Source organism: Rhodamnia argentea, chromosome 1, assembly GCF_020921035.1.
Source record: "Rhodamnia argentea isolate NSW1041297 chromosome 1, ASM2092103v1, whole genome shotgun sequence".
NCBI lineage: Eukaryota > Viridiplantae > Streptophyta > Magnoliopsida > Myrtales > Myrtaceae > Rhodamnia > Rhodamnia argentea.
Genome location: NC_063150.1, coordinates 33,529,154 through 33,547,018, shown reverse-complemented (window position 1 = coordinate 33,547,018; position 17,865 = coordinate 33,529,154). Strand labels below are relative to the sequence as shown.

Sequence of the window (17,865 nt, the reverse complement as noted above, 5' to 3'; positions counted from 1 at the left end):
CGTGGGAGAGGTCAACCTAGCCAAAGACTAACACTTGCATTGATTGGGAATAAGTTATGGAAAAAAATAATAATAATCAACATAAGCTAGAAAGATGAGGTTTCGCGCATGTCAGCGGAACTCCCGAAGAGAGTAATTGGTCATCAAATTTTTGCATTATTTATATAACACGCGGACGCCTCATGTCGATTTCCAGCACTTAGTATTTTTGGTTGGCACGGTGAGGAAGATCCACGTGGCAACGAATCAGAACATACAATCTCACCAGGTAACAAAAGAAGTTGGTGAACCCTAATAATTGATAATGACTTTTTTTTTTTTTAATTTTGCAAGGAAAGGCTGCGCTAATTCGAATTTGATACAATTTTTTGGGTAGCGATGCCGCAATTAAAGGAGGAGATCTTGTCAAGCGCACTAGATCTATTGTGGATGTTCCTGCGGAAAAGGCTCTCTTAGGGCCGTATTGTCGACGCCTTATTTTGAAAATTAGTTGGAATGTGTTACTCCGTATTAGTTTTAAAGAATTTATGTTGTATCCAATATTGTAATTAGCACTATTATCGCATCAATCATAAATATTGCTTGTTGAATATTTTGGTTGGCACCGAATCGAACGTTGTCTCCTTTCTAGTTTCCCGCAAAAGAAGACGCCAGCTTCGCATGAATCAGCTGATGATGTGCCGACGAGCCCCTGACCCACTTTCCACCTCTAGAAGGAAATCTCTCGCTCTTTTCTCACCTTTTGCCCCCTTGTTTGCCTCCTTAAATAAAATAATAATAATAAAAAAACAACTCGTCGTTCGACATGAAATCTTCTTCGGAGCCGACAGAGAGCCGTGGCACACCGAGTCGCTCATCTTCAGGATCTTCATCCTCATCTCATCCTCCATTGCTGCGATCTCAAGCTCGTGATCTCCGGCAGACGCTGCGGAGTGAGCTTCTTACGCTGAAATGTGTCCATCTCTCTCTCGCGCGCGGGCGCGTTCGTCCTTGTTCATACTTTAGTAGTTCTGTTTCTCTGCTTCATTTGAATTTTTGGAGAAAACTCTTTCTAGCTCCGTCTCACCTCATGATTGAAGTTACGTTCGTTAGCATATGCGATCATTCATCCACGAGGGAAATTTCTTGGACGATCCAAAGAAGATGAGCCCCTGCTCTTGTCTTTGGCAACAATTGTTTGATGCGCGCGTTCGATCAAGTTTGCAACGTCACTGGCACGGTGGCGATCGCTCGATAGGTCAGTGTTTATAATGTAATTCTTTACGTTAGTTTTAGCTGAGATTTTAGAAATGAAAAACTGTCACAATGTGCCAGCGCTTTCGTTTCTCAATGTTATGTAGATGTTCGCTCTTCTCTCTCTCTCTCTCTCTCTCTCTCTCTCTCTCTCTCTCTCTCTTTGATGTTTTCCATTGCCTTTGGATAATTTGTATCGAGTGTGGATGGCCATTTCTGCACGATAATAGTCCCATTCACTGATGCAGCATTCGACCCTTGTTGTCCTTCTGATCAAATTAACGCAGGTTCTTTACATTTGACAAAGAATGGCCGAATGCTTGGTGTGTCTCATCTGCTTTTGCATGAGGTCTGATGCGGTTGGATCCGATAAATCGTTGGAGGTATGGCACTTTCCCACTGATATGGTTTGGATTTCTCTCAGCAGCTAACATTATCCTCTCTTTTTATTCCTTTTTCCATGAGTCTCATGATATAACTGGTAACCGCTAGCATGTCCTTACATATGATACCATGTCATGCACCAAGGAATAGATCCACCGAAGAAAAATTCGTGGGTCTTCCCAGAACTTTGTAAAGCCTGACTAGTGTATTGCTAGATGAGATGCGCCCACATGGTTTATTCGTGCTTGTAAGCCGAAGCATGCAACACTGGCTTACCCATCTATGTACATATATTCTTTAGCTTCTGGTTGGTATCGTTTTGATCATCTAGGCTTGTCCTCTTGCCATTTGATAATAAATCGCAAGATGGATCATAGTAGAAGGCAGCAGGTCAAGCTAGATTCTGTTGGAATATGGAGATAAGGCAATACCGGATTCAGCTTGGGGAGAACTAGAATTGTAGATTCAGACCAATGTACATTAACATGAGAGAGAGCTTAGCTTGTTGAGGAAATTATGTTCTAGTTGGGGGCAAATGAGGATAATCTACTTCATCCGATGGTAACGTTAATGCACTGTTCGGGTGTCCTCTCATAGAAGCCATCTTACCTATGACTCGGAAAAGTCTGGACTCTGTTTTCGCTCAAAGAAGGCATGTCGATTTATGTCTTACACGTACCCTCCTGTACTAAGGGGAATTCCATTCTCAATTCTGCTGACCGCCTGCTGACTCCTACTGTCCTGGTTGATATGAAGTTCAGTGAGAATCTCTCAGTAGTCCACATTACTGTGTCGTTATGCCTACCATAGATTATAACTCAAAGAGTGTGTCGACTAGGTCACAAGGTCCATAAAGATGACATGGTTTAATCTTGCATGATAACTGTTCTACACATTCGACCACAAGTGGATGACAGCAGGTCAAGCTAGATTCTATTAGTGAGTGCACAACCATTTTCCACCACTACCGGAGTAAGTGGAGAGTAGCCTGTCGAGGATGACGAAATGCAGTGTTTATGTCAGTGATCCCCAGAGCAACCTCATTGACATTATCATCATTGCTCACAAGGGAAGCAATCTGCAAGTCATGAACGGTATTAAGGTCATTGCATAGATACTGAAAAACCATATATATGATGGTCCCTTGTTGTGAAGCAAGTCCACGAGAGTCATCTTACCTCCTTCTCCAGAAGCTCGCGTTCCTCTCTCATCTTCTTTTCCTGTTCAGAAGATTAGCTCAGAATATTCACAAGTATTAGTCAGAATTCATGTTTCTCGTGTTCCGCGGGGCTTACATGATGCAGAAACACATAAAGCAGGTTTGTCAAGAGCCCTGCTTCAATTCTTATCCCTCCCTGAGTTTACTAGTTTAACTCCACTTTTAAAGCCAGTGGCACACCATGTAAACTTTGATCAGGCTGCTTTCTCAATTGACGGTAGATGCAACTTGCTCTCTCTTTCTATACCAGTCCTTCCTAACACATACTCTGTTCTTATTCTATTAGTTCAGAGCTACTTCCTTGTTCATTGTGTTTGAACTGGCCTATTCTCCTTCCTGCTGGACCATTAGCTTGAATAGTTGAATCCGTCAGCAAATATTAAAATTAAACACCCAGAATTGTTAGGATGAAATTCTCAAACTCCTTTTCTCGTCTACACACTCTTGAAAGTTGGTAATGACTATTTCTCTGAGCCCTAGGAAATCAAGGCCAGCCAGCTGAACGAGCGGATCAAAGGAAAATAATAGCAATGGAGAAGTTAATTGAAGACTAACTTCATTCAAGCTCTGAGAAAAAAACACAACAAAATGGCAATGAAGAAGCCAAAGTCACATTTCTCCAGATTCTAGAACTGCCAATGCTGGTTTAAAAAGTGCGCATACACATTCTTCTGCTCCTGCTTTGTGGAACCAGGCCCCTGAAGATCTATATTGTGATGGAAATTCCAGTCCAACTAAGGTAAAGAGGAACAATATTGCTGATTAATGAATTATTGACTGGTAACGTGCAGTGTCCTTAGTGGGTTTATACCAGGTAGTGGACAGCTGGAAATGTGAAAATTTATGCGAGACAGAACAGCTGCAGCACAAAGATTGTATGGCGAAATATTGGTGCAAATGGGTATAAGTGTTGCTAAGAACCCATTAGCATGGATTATGGACAGGTTGGTAGATTTTACTATGATATGTGGCTTTGGAACAAATTACGCAGTCCATTGTTGGCAAAAGTATCATAATACTTCAGTACGGGTTATAGCATGGACACAGAAGGCTCTTCGATTAACTGCTACTTATTGGGAGCATATAATGTAATTCAAATCCAAGAAATAAGAGACTATTTTGTACCTGTTCCTGCAAGGTAGTTTTGGACTCCAACATTAGCTTTGTCTGCAGGAAGTATAAATCAGTTTCAAATGTGCATGATGATCTCAGCAGGAGATTGCTGAAATAAAATTTACTTTGCATATGGGATGGAGTATACATGGAGAAAGTCATTTCAGACTTCACCAGTAATTGTAGTTTATGCAGACACGGAGTAATATCAGTAGAATGAGTGACTAGTAACTTTCAGCTCAACTAGGGAACTGCAGTATTTTACTCGAACGTGAATCAGTTCATCAGATGACAGAAGTGAAATTCAAATCACCTTTTCGTACCAACACATGATACTTTTGTAGCAAGCAATAACCTCTTGGTGGAGAAGCATGTGACTGCTATTGTCAAGTCTCTCAACACAGTTCAGAATTGGAAAAGAGTATCTAAAGTTTTAATCTTGCAATTTTCCTTTTCCCCTTTTTGATAAGAACGATTGTTAGACTGAGCTCACAGAAGATGAGTAAATAAGTGAAAGTGGATGCAGAGCCCAACACGTCAAAAGGGAAAGCCTAGCTTCCACTTGAAATAATGGAATTAGATACTGCCTCACTTCTGCACTCCTATTCCATGCAGAACCCACAAGTGTGCCCGCTTTCTCTTTTATAAGTAAGATCGTGCGGAGCTCACTGAAGATGAAGGAAGAAGGCGAAAATAAATGCACAGTCCAGCATGCCAAAAGGGAAAAGTCTAAACAGCTTCCGCTTTCGCAGGACCAGAGTTACATGCCACCTCACTTGCGCAAACGCACCAAATGGGCCTCGGCCACAACAATGCCTACTTTTGTGGAATCAGCTTTAATCTTTGAGTTACTCAAAAAAAGAAGACAAAATCAGTAACATGAGGGTAAGAACTATTCCAAGGAATATGACTAGGTACATCATAAGTTAACAGGGACAAACAAGCTTAGTCCATATAATCCACTGATCAACATCCAACATAAATTGATACACCAAATTAATTGTACCCATCTTCTTTGACTTTGGTTTCATTTAATCTTAAAGTTGAGGCTATCGGCAGTGGCTATTGGCACACAATACTTTCAGAAAGTTTTCAGCTGCAGGATCTGAGGACGCAAATGACAGCTAGGGAAAGAAAAGCCAGTGAAATACAGAAAAAAATTGAACTCCCCTTCGCAAATGAGACATGTAGGGAACACTTAATCATCCCCATATAATTGGTCAAATCCGATGATCATGCAGAATGCAAGAGGAGACGAATTGACATGAAAAAGGTGGTTCTAGCTGGATAAATTGTCAATTCTGTATGTTTCAACTTTTAGCCCGTGAAAAAAAGGGGGTCCAAATGAACTTCTAAATCTGAGTTTGACTTGTGATTTGACGTCCGGAATAGCAAATTGAAACATTTTCCACGTTAAAGTTGGATTCTTAGTTTGAGCAAGTTCTTTTTTTTTTTTCTTGGTTGAAAAGTTTCCTAGTTTGAGTCGGCAAGTCACCTATGACCATGTAAAAAATATAATTCTGCTCATTAATTGCAAACAATAGAAGTCTTAGGGTTTTCTCTCTGAGTTTTTGGAGTGAGTTCTCGGCGAGAAATTATGAGATAACGCTTATTGGTCTGTTTTTGTGCAATCTAAGGCAGGGAAACACCTGAGCAATTGGCCGATAGTGATTTTGTGATTCTTCAGATTTGTAGTGCAATTCTTTGTGAATGGCTCTCCTGTGGAATAGGTACCAATACTTAGACCGAATCACATAAATCCCTAGTATCTTTATCGTTTCTCATCGATTTCTCTGCTAAGTTTTCTTCTCAGTTAGAATTGAACTCCAAAATACATTAGGTTCTGCATTATTTCACAACAATTGCTACCAGAGCAAAGGTTAGTGTTGCCAAAGTTGATTTGGAGCTTTCACTATTTGATCATTGTTTAGAAATGTTATTTTTACAATTAAGTAGAAGTAAGAATTGAGAATAGGAGTGGACAACTATGGTTGTGCAGCATTAAGATGCATGCCCTATTCATAACCAAAGGTTTGGCGAAGGCTTTGATTACGAGGATAAAATAGCTAGAAACGATGAAGAGGCCAATAAGGTAGATTTGATGGAAGAGGCAAAAAGCATAATCGTGTTGAATCTATCGAATGAGATGTTGATTGAAGTGGCTGAAGAGATACGACGCTACGGACGTGGGTAAACTTTAGTCACTTTATCTGATAAAGGGTCTGACTAATCAGTTGTACATGCTTTAAAGGATGTTTCAATTTTGGGTGGTTGGACAAACAAATATCAATACCCATTTAATGAGCTCAACAAGCTCATGATGGACATGAGTAACGCCAATGATACCTTGCCCGATGAGACACAAGGTATGATATTGTTAGTGTACACTATATTCTTTTGAGCACTTTACCATTTCACCGTTGTAGGGCCACACTACATTATCCCAGAATAGCTAAAGTCCACCTTGGGAGTGGCAAAAGAAGTTACAAGAAGATAGCTTTGTGCAAAATATAACGCCAAGTTTACTTATCCAAGTTAGAGACGAACGTTCCAACCAAAAAAAAAAAAGAAGGTAGAAACGAACGTAGAGAGTGGAGGTAGTAGATAGAAGAGCCATTCTATACAGAGGTAGAATGTCTGGCATGATGGGACTACAAGATAAATTATTCGACATACTAGGGCAAAGGAGTTAAGGTGAAGTTTGCGGTGAGGTCAATGTTTGTCGCTACAACATAAAATAGTTCCAATGATGTCGATGATGTCTTAGCAGTCACCACAAATTCATTAGGTGATGATTGAGTGCTTGATTCTGAAAGTTCTTATCACGTGGCTTCTTATAGACATCGGTTTACTACCTCTTAGTGCATTAAGGTGTTAAGGCTCTTATGGAATCGGTATGGCTCATTGTTAGGAAATATGTGAGTGAGGGTGGAATGGTCATTTTATGTTTAGAGGGTTTAGTCTCATATATATTCTTGTAATCTCTTTGTTCAATACAAGAAATCATTATCTCCTCAAACATGGTATTGGAGCTAAATCCCTCGCCTATGATTCTAGTTGCCCACTCGTTGTTGCCAATTGCTCCATCCGATTGCTGGCCTATGACTCCTCTACCGAGCCTTGATTGGGCCTCGTCCATAGTTGGCCATCCGATCGAGCCTCGAGTCATTGCAATCGAGTTGACATTGCTATGCGACTTGCTGTCCTAGGATTTCTGAAGTTGCCAATGAAAATTGACCTCTGTCAAGTTAGATGTAAATAACTATCCATCTTGGTCTAAAGCGGTCAAAGTCTATCTTACCGCCACTATACAACGTGATTATATAACGTCACGGTCCCGATCGTAGTAAGGCACCCGATTGGCTTGTTGTAAATGTGATGATCTGTACTCTTTTATGGAATAGTATGGATCTTAAAATTAGTTATCACTAAATGAATTGTAACTCTGCTAAGGAAGTTTGGGAGAAGTGTGCCTTACTTTATTTTGGGACAAAACAACATGACACGAGTGTGTTACATGTGGGAGGCACTATTTGATCTTCGGCGTGGAGATCAATTTTTATTTGAGTATTATGCTCGTTTCTCGACACTTTGTAGGCATTTGGATATTTATCTTCTAGCTTCAAAAGCCAATTATTTTAGCTAAACACCAAGAGTACCTTCGACCGATATCGTTTCTCAAGGCACTAGGGCCTAAATATTCCTTCCTTCACCAGCAAATTACATCTCTGAGTTCCCTTCCTACGGTAGATGGGATTTTCTCCCAAGCTTTTCATTCGACACCTGCTTAAAAGATATCCACCATGGCTTTGGAGACAAGTGCTATGATTTCTCATGGCTCTAGTGGACGTGGAGCTTGTGGTCGTGGTTACCGGGGTGGTGGACGTGGTTTTGCTTAGAGTGGAGGTCATGGAAGCCGTGATGGAGGCATTGGTGCTTGTGGTGCTTCTATTTATGGGGGTAGTCGTGCTCCTCGTGTTGTAATCATTGTCCAAGGGCTGGACATACAGAGGCTTATTGCTACACTCTTCATCCCGAGCTGTCTATGTAGAGGTGGAAGATTCTCCGTCACTGGCTCCACCGGATTCTACTAGTGTGTGGAATACGGGTAATTCCGTACATTTGACACGTATTGAGTATTATGCATGGGTTCGCTCCCAGCAGGTGACAAGCTCTTTAGCTCCTATTGCAACCTCGGCATAAACCTCAAAAGATAGTTCATCCCGTTTACTTCAGCATCCGACTCCTGGGTAATAGACTGTGGAGCCACACATCATATAACCGGTAACCTCTACGTTGTTGTCTTTACTTCATTCCACATCTCCTAGGGTACCAAATTCTATTACATTAGCTATCGGCTCATAATCTCAGGTTACTAGTATTGGAGTTGCTCATTTGAGTTCTTCTCTTTCTTTGTCATCTATCCCGCATCTCAAATCTCCATATAATTTTTTTTCTGTTAGTTCTTTAATTAAAGAACTAAATTGTTCAATGACCTTCTTCTTTTCTCATTGTGTCTTTCGGAATCTAAGGATTGGGTAGATGATTGGTGGGAGACATGAATCAAATGATGTGTATTATCGTCAAGTGCTAGCTGCTGTAAAGCACCCATCCTCTAATGTGTATCAGATGCATTGTCGTGCTAGATATTCGCCATCGAACACTCTTCGGCATTTATTCTTGAGTCCAAGTCTGTGAGTTCCTTTCAGTGTAAAACTTGTCAATTTGGTAAACATCATAGAGCCTCTTTTCCTTTTCACATTCAAAGTTGTGTATCTAGTCCATTTGAGCTAGTTCGCTTATATGTATGTGGTGTCGTGTCCCGACATTTCTAGTTTCAAATATTTTGTTAAATTCGTGGATGATTCTCTCGAATGACTTAGTTATTCTTAATAGAAGAATTTCTCATTGCTTTCACCTGTTCTATTTTGAAGTGTTGAATCAATTCATACTACAGTCACAACTTTGCGATTAGACAAAGCCGGAGAGTATCTTGCCGTTACTTCTGATTATCAACCTTTTCTTGACTTTCATGGTATTATTCATCAGACTTTCTATTTAGACACTCCACATCAAAATGGTGTAGCCGAGCACAAAAATTGTCATCTTCTTGATGTTGCTTGTTGCCTCACATGCAGGTACCTAAAACTTTTTGGGGTCATGCTACTCTTACAGACCGCCACTTAATTAATTGACTTCCAATATCTATTCTTCAAGGGAGACACCGCTCTCTATTTTACATCTAAATCGTCCTCCTTTTCCATTACCTCTACGAATCTTTGGTTGTGTTTGTTTTGTACATTATCTTACTCAAGACCTTGACAAGTCGAATTCTCGTGCTAAAAAATGTGTCTTTGTGGGATACTTTTGAACTACTACAATGTTATAGTCATACTCACAATTTTAGTTTGCTAATCACACCTATCATCGGCATGGTGCAACGCCCACTACAGTAGTACAATCTTCACCAACAAATGGTTCATCTGTTTCCTCATCAATTGCTACACCATCCTCAGATGCTGATTTGGCCAATGCTACTCGAAAAGGTCCTCGCTCTTGTGTTGGTCGTCCCGTGAATCGTTATGCTCCTTATTCGGGTCTTTCTAGTTGTCTTTGTACTCGTTATCCTGTTTCTAATTTCTTGTCATATGATCGTTTATCTCCTATCTTCTCTACCTTTGTCTCATCTTTGTCCTCTGTTTCTATGCCTAGTAGTGTTGTTGAAGCTCTTGTTCCTCTTGGATGGCGGCAAGCAATGGAGGATGAAATGACAGCAGCAATTGAGTACAATACATGGCGGCTAACCCCGATGGCACTCTTGATCGATTGACGGCTCAACATTTGCAAAGGAATATAGTCGGACTTATGGTGTTGATTTTGATCACACTTTCACACCCGTAGCTAAAATTCCATATGTTCGTGTTTTTATTTCCTTGGCTGCATGCTTTAGTTGGCTTCTTCATCAATTAGATGTCACAAATACTTTCTTACATGGTGATTTGGCTGAGGAAGTGCGCACGGAGCAACCGCATTGGGTTTGTTGCTCGGGAGAGAATTTGGTATGTCGTTTACATAAGGCTTTGCATGGACTCAAGCAATCTCCTCATGCTTGGTTTGGTAGGTTCGGTGATGCTGTTATCATGTTCGGATTAAAGCGATGTCAAGTAGGTCATTCAGTCTTTAGTTATGTCTCCTTAGCTGGATGTATCCTTTTGATGGTATACGTGGATAATATCATCATTACCGGTAGTGATTTAAGTAGTATTCAACAACTTAAGCAATTCTTGCATAAAGAATTTAGTACTAAGGATCTGGAACGTTTGCGATATTTCCTTGGTATTGAGTTTGCCTATCCACACGCATGTACCAATTTATCACAACGAAGACATCTACTTGACATTCTTGATGAGGTTGGGATTCTTGGAGCAAAGCCACCTGATACTCCTATGGAACCCAATGTGAAACTTGATACAGAATATGGAGAATTATTACATGATCCAGTGAAGTATCGAAGATTAGTGAGTAAATTGAACTATCTTATCGTCACAAAACCCGATACATATTTTGCTGTCAGTGTAGTGAGTCAATTCATGAGTTCACCTCGTACTACTCATCGGGATGTTGTGCTTCGGATTATGAAGCACTTGAAAGGAACACCGAGTAAAGGGCTACTTTTCAAGAATTACGGTCATCCGAAACTACGGGTTTCTCTGATGCGGATTGGGCTGAATGTCCTACTAATAGAAGATCTAGGTCAGGCTATCATGTGTTTCTTGGAGGTAATTTAATTGCCTGAAAGAGCAAGAAACAATGTGTGGTTTCCCGATCAAGCGTTGAAGTAGAATATAGAGCTATGGCGCATGTGACGGGTGAATTGCTCTGGTTAAGGATGTTATTGTCGGGAATTGGCATGTCAAGGTCGGACCGTCCGTATTTTATAGTGATCATCAATCAGTTATTCATATTGCAAACAATCTCGTCTTCCATAGCAAACCAAGCACATTGAAATTGATTGTGACTTGTACGAAAAGAAAATTCAGAAATGGGAGATCATTTTTCAACATGCAATGATGGAAGATAAGCTTGCAGATATCTTGAATAAATCACTGCGGGGGAGTAGAGTGGGTTTCGTAGGTGACAAAGTTAGGATTATTTGATATTTACATCCCAACTTGAGGGGGAGTGTTAGGAAATATAATAGTTGGAGTAGAATGGTCATTTTACATTTAGATGGTTTGCTTTTGTAATCCCTTTATTCAATACAAGAAAGCATTATCTCCTCAAGCACTTATGAAATAGTAAGGATTGAAACAAGCCAGATTAATGCACAATGTAGTGGTGAGAACATTGATTGACGTAAGGCATGTACCAAAGTTGAGAAAAGACCTTAATTTGCCGAGTGAGTTCAGCCACGGATCTTTGCTAAAGGTGGAGTTTTGAAGCGCTCTCGAGGTGTGCTTACTATGATGCAATAATTGGCTCATCCATTCTCCGGGTTTTTAGGTTAGGACAAGATTCGGTTGTGGCACATGAGACTCGGACACATGAGAGAGAAATTATGGTTTTGACTCGGAGGGGATTCCTAGGAGGTCACTGAATAGAATAGGATTTCTTCATACCTTGGAAATTGTAGGTTCCATACACTTAAGTGGATCCTCATTCTTGTGAGGACTAGGTATGTGCTGTTCTTTGTCGATGGCATTTCAAAGAAAGCTGCATACGCTAGGTGTTTAATCGATTTAAGTCGTAACAGATGATCGAAATGCAGGTAGGACGAAAGATCATGTTTTTGAGAACAGACAAAGAACTAAAATTCTATTTTGAGGAGCTTAGTCGGTTTCTCGTAGAGAAAGGTATGGTGAAACATTCCATGAGGTCAACATACACGGCTGAATGGAGTCGCAAAACAAAATAATTTTGGAGAGAGCTTGCTCTTGCTGTCCAATGCAAGGCTTGGTAAAGATTGGTCAAACCAGTGAACTCTGCTTATTGGTTAGTGTATAAATCACCATCACTAACAATTTGATGGGAGAACTCCCAAGGAAATGTGATTAGGTAAGCCTACTCATTAATGGGCTGAGTGTTTAATGTTGCCGTCCTTACACTCGTGTACAATGGCACGCTGAACCCGAGGGCAAGGAGGTGCATGTTCCTAAACTATGCAGATGGGATGAAGTGATATGTCTGTGGTGCACTGGGGATGAATTATAAGTACCCCACTTTCAGCCTATCATGAATTGTTTAGACTCTCACTATGTACTTGGATGGAGGTGGAATATTTGTCTCATGCTTCACAAGATGGATGTCCGAGGCCATGAATACTACTAAGCTAGATCTTTCAAGTGCATTCAGGAGAATGTATACAGCTACTCCAAGTGCGCATGGGGATGCAGTAAGTGGATCCTCATTCTTGTGAACGACAGACGTTGCAATATGTTGTGGAGGATGCGATTGATAGGTAGTGTGGTGATATCTTTTGTGGACCCGGTCACGCGTGGAACTTGAAGGATGGTCGAAATACTATAGCTATTCCTTTGCTTCTCTCGGTTATGCTTTGACTTGAAAGGCGTCATGGTGAGGCATGATGACAATGAAAGGAGCTAGAGAGGTAGTGTGGTCTAATGACTCGATTAGTGATCTAGCTTGGGACATCGAGTTGATGTGTTGTTCGGTGGAAACGAGAGATATCATTAGAGAAACGAGTTCATTGGCGACCAAAATTTCTACATCATATATAGCATGTCAAGAGAGTATGTGATCGTAAAGAAGCTTCCTACAACAAAGAATCTTGCGGACATGTAGACCGAGTCAATTCCTCTACACAAGTTCAAAGTCAGCTTGGGCTTGATCGACGTCCGTAATGGTTGAGAATCATTTGAGCTTTGCGAAAGCCGGTATGGATGATAAGCACTACGATTTGACTACGAGAGCTAAGATGGAAAACTGTGACATAAGTCTTGAATTTGAGCTCATAAAAGAAACCCGATCCAACTAGAAATTCCAAATTCAAATAAGACTTGTGGTTTGATGTAAAAAAAAAAAATTATTGAAATGTTTTCTATACTAGAGTTGGATTTCTAATTTTGAGAACGTTTTCTAATTAGTCAACAGGTGACATAAAATTTACTTGATTGTTACACACTATGAGCATGAATATTAGAACTTTCTCTCTATGAGCATTTTGAGTGAATTCTCTTAAGAGATAGTGAGATAACATAACTAGGGTTTTTTTTTTTTTTTTTGTAATCTAGGACGGGGAAACACATAAGTGATTGTAATTCAGCACTTCTTCGAATTCATAGTGGATTACTTTGCGAATAACTCCGTACATAACTCTGTACTAGTAAGTATTAACACTAGAATCAAACCACACAATTCTTTGATATCCTTCCCCTTTGATTTCTCTAATAATTTCTTCTTCTCGCATTAGATTTGAGTAGCATTATTTGGTTCCTACGCTATTTGACAACCATTTCCACTACTCATTAATAATCAAGTCGAGATATAGCTCATCTTGATCGATGAAGACCGGTCCCAGCGTTGTCGGTGAGCATTTCATATATTTTAAGTCAATTTTTTTAATCGATTGCGCTAAAATTTTGCACCGTGTTATTGTTCACTGTAAACAAAAGGATAGATAGAGTAGCACCTTTCTAGATCTAGTTTGTCTCAGTGCAGAATCTAGTTGCTTCTCTAGTTGTGCTAAGTCGGTCACACTCATCTTCTCGATATCTGGTCCTCTTAAGTATCCGAAAAAGAAAGATATCCATGTAAAAACAAATTGAATGCTTTTCATAGAGAAGCGAGCCCATAAATAGAAGTTCAACCTTTGAACTATCTGAAGAATCTCGGGATATGACCAGTAAACCGCATCTTCAAATCCATTTCCCTGTAAAGAGGTTTTTTAGGTATTATCACTAGTAGTATAGTTCCGTAGGTAATTTCCGAATTTTGCTACACTTTAGGATTTGGATATAAGAAAAACGCTAGTGGCATTGGAAAAATACAAATAAAAATCTTGTAAATAAGTACACAAATTTGCTGAGTTGAAGTAGCAAACTTGTAGTTTTAAAAGTTGAGGTTTGTTTCTCATCATGAATGGCTAACTCGGGCATGTTTCTAGTATTTTCCTTTATGCTGACAATCTTGTAAGTGCATAAATTTGCTGAGTTGAAGTAGCAAACTTGTTATTCTAATAGTCAAGGAGTCAATGACCACTTCTATTTGCTTAGAGCAAATCTTACATACCTCAACCGTTTTGGCATCTTTGGAGGTCTCTGCTTCTCCAAAATAGTTGTGATATCGCTCGAGGATGTTGGTAAAGCTACAACAATAGTAGGGTACTTTAGGTCAGAAATATCAGGAAATTTGATTAACATGTTAAGAAGTACAACATAATTGGCACAAGATTGGAAGAAGAATTTCATAGACTTCACGTCCCGCTTGCTAGAGAAGGATGACATAAACAAAATTTGGCTTTGTAATGTAGACGCCATTTATGCCTTGTTCTATCTTTCTCAATTTATTTAAACTCGACTGATTAACATGGTGAAAATGACTTGCAACTTGTACTTGAAAGTATCACAAGCTTAAGTTAAGTATCACGCCTAATTTTGCGTCATAGTTGTTAGAGATATATCTAGGAAATTCTATATATTTTCCTTGATTGATCCCGATTGATTGTAATTGATAAGCTACAACTTTAGACGGTCACCCTATACTGTTTCATTTGATAATGTACAAAATATTACATTTTGCTATCATCACAATTCTCAACTTAGTATAAGAGCCATATTTATTTTATGAAGTGCCCATTGAGTGTATTTCGTAACAACGCCAGCTGTATCGGCCACATTTCTCCACAGTGGTTGTCACGGCGCCAACCGCATTGGCCATGTTTCTCCAAGGTGGTAGTCACAACGCTAGCCACATCGGCCTCATCTCCCTCATTTCCCAAATCCGCAACTTGAGTTGCTGTTAAGACTCTTCTACTACTTGTTTGGGAAGTCAAAAAGCACCACCAACCTTGCCACTTTTTTTTTTTTTTTTTGACCGAGGTTCCGCGCAGCGGCCGAGCTTCGCTCAACACGGCGGTGGAGCACGACTAGTTCTCGGGAGGAGCTAGCGCAGGAGCCCACCACCACGACCCCCCACTTAAGACACCGGCGCCGAGGAGTTTTGAACCCGGGACCTCTTATGAAAGAAACTGAACTCAAACCAACTCGGCCACCGATCGATGGGTCCAACCTCGCCACCGTTAGAGAAGCTAAATCCTAAAATTTAGTTGCAAAAAACCGACGAACGGTCTTCACACGCCACCACACACCGCCCACCTCTCTAATCACGTTGCCCGGCCATTGATCGGAGTTGACTTCGGGCATTGATCGGTTCGGTCGAACCAAACCGTTTTCGAGGCACTTTTCTAACCGGTTAGTCAACTTTTTGATTGGTTCCTGGCAATCTTAGACCAGTCCCCGATATTACGTCGTGTAGAGGCCATTTTTGGCCTTATTTTCTCCATATCAGCTCTTCAAATACTAGTTTCTAGTTTCTTCACATTTCTTGTCCAATCTACTTTGTTGGAACTGGTAAAGTGCATATTATGGATAAATTAGAAGTTCTATATCCAATTCTCATCGACTACAACCTTAGCAACCTACAAGACGCCCGATTGACCCCAAAACCGCAGTTCGGTTGCAAGTTCATCTACCACCGCTACTACCGTAAAGGCTTCTCCGAATGGATTGTCTGCCGCTCTCTCATCATAGGATTTTCATCCCATTCTTCTAGCTCCTCCGTTCCTTCCGTGACGTTTGTCGCTTCAAGTACTTCTGATTCGTGGTTTTGTTACTCCATTTGCTGCAATCATATGACTTCGTATTCTAATTTATTTCCGTCAAAATCATTCTATACTCATGCTCCTTCTGTTCAAATAGCTAATAATACACAAATGAGAGTCAATCATACAAAAAAAACATTTCAACATCTGTATTATTCTTTGCCGACACCTTTATGGTACTATAGTGTCCCTAAATTTGATTTCAATAGGTCAATTGTGTGAAATCCATAGACGGTACAGACTATTGGGATAGGCCGTAGAGTGAGACGTCTATTTGAGCTTGTTTCCTTAAATATTCCCAAATCTTATGCTTGTGCTGCTAAAATTTTATATGGAACTTGACATTCTCAGCTATGTCATGCTTCTTCCTCTAGATTAAGATCTTTGATTTCAAGTCTTCATTTAGGTTCTATCGACAATAAATATTTTGATTGTGCGCCTTGTCAATTGGAAAAACACCATGCCTTGCCATTTGATTATAGTGAATCTGTCTCTCATGCTCCCTTTTGTTCGCATTCACTTTGATATTTGGGGACCATCTCCAACCCCCATCAGGCGAGGCTCTTGCTACGTTATAATATTTGTGGATGATCATTCTCGTTATACATAGCTTTACCTTATGAAAAATCCATATGAATTCACTCTTTCCTGCCATAATTTTGTTGTCGCGATAAAAACACAATTTTCTCAATATCTCAATGTATTTCGTACAGATAATGCAATAAAATATAGAGATATCAAATTTCTTAGGATTCTCTCCCAAAATGGTATCATTGTTCATTGTTCATTGTTCTTATCTAGGCACTTCCCAAACAAAATGGTCGGTGATCATATTTTAGTGGCTTATCTTTCTTGTGGCTTAAATCTCGAGGTTCGTTATTGCATGACTTCCATTCCTGCCCGGTTTGAAATGACAAGGAAGAGAATACAAACAAAAAGGAAGAGGAGCAGAAATGAAGGAATGTCGCAAGTTCCCATGCCAAATAGCGTAAGCGACCAGGTCAGAGTTAGATAATCCACTCAGCCACAAATTTAAAGCAGAATCGACTAAGTGAGAGAACAAATACGTACAGTCCACAAAAGATAAGTAGCGAAAAAGAAAAAATTCCTAAAAACGGATAAGCAACAAACCTCGGGGAAATCGAGTTGTAAACAAAGACAGCTGGTTCTGCGTCGGCATTATCAACCGCCAGAATCACAACAGTAACATGAAACCAAAAAGCTCGAAAATCACGGTCGCAGTGCTACGAGCGACACTGAGCGAGCGAGTTTCGCAATCGCGAGAGCGACGGAGACTGAGAGGAATCGAAGGGAGTGGGAGGCGCACCTGTTGCGACTGCAGAATTCGTAGAGCTTGCCGCGGCTGGAGAAGACGACGAGGGCGACGTCGACGTCGCAGAGCACCGAGAGCTCGCGCGCCTTCTTCATCAATCCGCCCCGGCGCTTCGAGAAAGTCACCTGCCGGCTGCTCTTGTCGGCGATTCTCCGAATCTCCACCTTCCTCCGCCCCATTCGCAACGGCGATCGCGATGCTTCCCCTCGACGCTCCGAATCGAAGGAGAAGAAGAGCTTCTCGAGAGAGAGAGAGAGAGAGAGGCGTGTGTGCGGGGGAGGGGAGAACTGAAGGGACGCGCGCAGCTCTTTCGTAAAAATCTAATTTAATACCGAGTCGGTCAATTCTTGATTAAATAATCCCAGTAATTAGACAGGCCGACACGTGTCCTGTCCTGAGTCCCTCCCAGTCCAGATGCTACTCTTGTTTTGCTTTTCTCTTTCCTTTCTTTTTCGTACTCCGAAAATTCGCAACCTAAGCTATAAAGTACTTTAGTTCGGAAAACATCAAAAATAAAACGTCCCTGTGAACCATTTTTTTTCAAGGATCACGATTGTGTCTTGGATCGTGGAATTTTCCATTTTTAGCGTGACTTTTTCTTAAAATGTGTTATTCTTAAAAGGAGATAGATTATATAATAATTTTTTGATGAATGTTTGGTCAAATTTTTCAACTTTTTCGCAATTACAATTCACTGCACCCGATTCTGTACCTTTAGAAAAGAGCAAAGACTTGTTAGTTTAT

At 40.5% G+C, this 17,865-nt stretch overlaps 1 protein-coding gene and 2 long non-coding RNA genes across 5 annotated transcripts; 2 read left to right on the top strand and 1 right to left on the bottom strand.

The window, feature by feature from the left end:
• The first annotated feature begins 1,431 nt into the window (after positions 1–1,431).
• On the top strand, positions 1,432–4,842 carry LOC125314242. The gene is made up of 2 exons (XR_007197804.1): positions 1,432–1,864; positions 4,565–4,842. It is a non-coding gene; the product is annotated as an uncharacterized LOC125314242 (long non-coding RNA).
• LOC115738879 (MADS-box protein 04g005320-like) lies at positions 2,391–17,431 on the bottom strand. Of its 3 annotated transcripts, XM_030671663.2 has the most exons (7): positions 17,116–17,429; positions 14,198–14,273; positions 13,777–13,838; positions 13,599–13,698; positions 3,962–4,003; positions 2,796–2,837; positions 2,391–2,695 (listed from the first exon to the last, which is right to left on the bottom strand). In XM_030671663.2, the coding sequence occupies exons 1-7, from the start codon at positions 17,298–17,300 to the stop codon at positions 2,582–2,584; spliced, it is 621 nt and encodes a 206-aa protein (XP_030527523.1). In that variant the 5' UTR covers positions 17,301–17,429; the 3' UTR covers positions 2,391–2,581. The 3 variants fall into 3 exon arrangements, with proteins under 3 accessions (XP_030527523.1, XP_048132047.1, XP_048132052.1); XM_048276090.1 differs by lacking the exon at positions 3,962–4,003 and having other exon boundaries at positions 2,796–2,843; positions 17,116–17,431; XM_048276095.1 differs by lacking the exons at positions 13,599–13,698; positions 13,777–13,838 and having other exon boundaries at positions 17,116–17,430.
• LOC125314243 lies at positions 5,976–11,889 on the top strand. The gene is made up of 3 exons (XR_007197805.1): positions 5,976–7,990; positions 11,067–11,070; positions 11,877–11,889. It is a non-coding gene; the product is annotated as an uncharacterized LOC125314243 (long non-coding RNA).
• Positions 17,432–17,865: the final 434 nt, after the last annotated feature.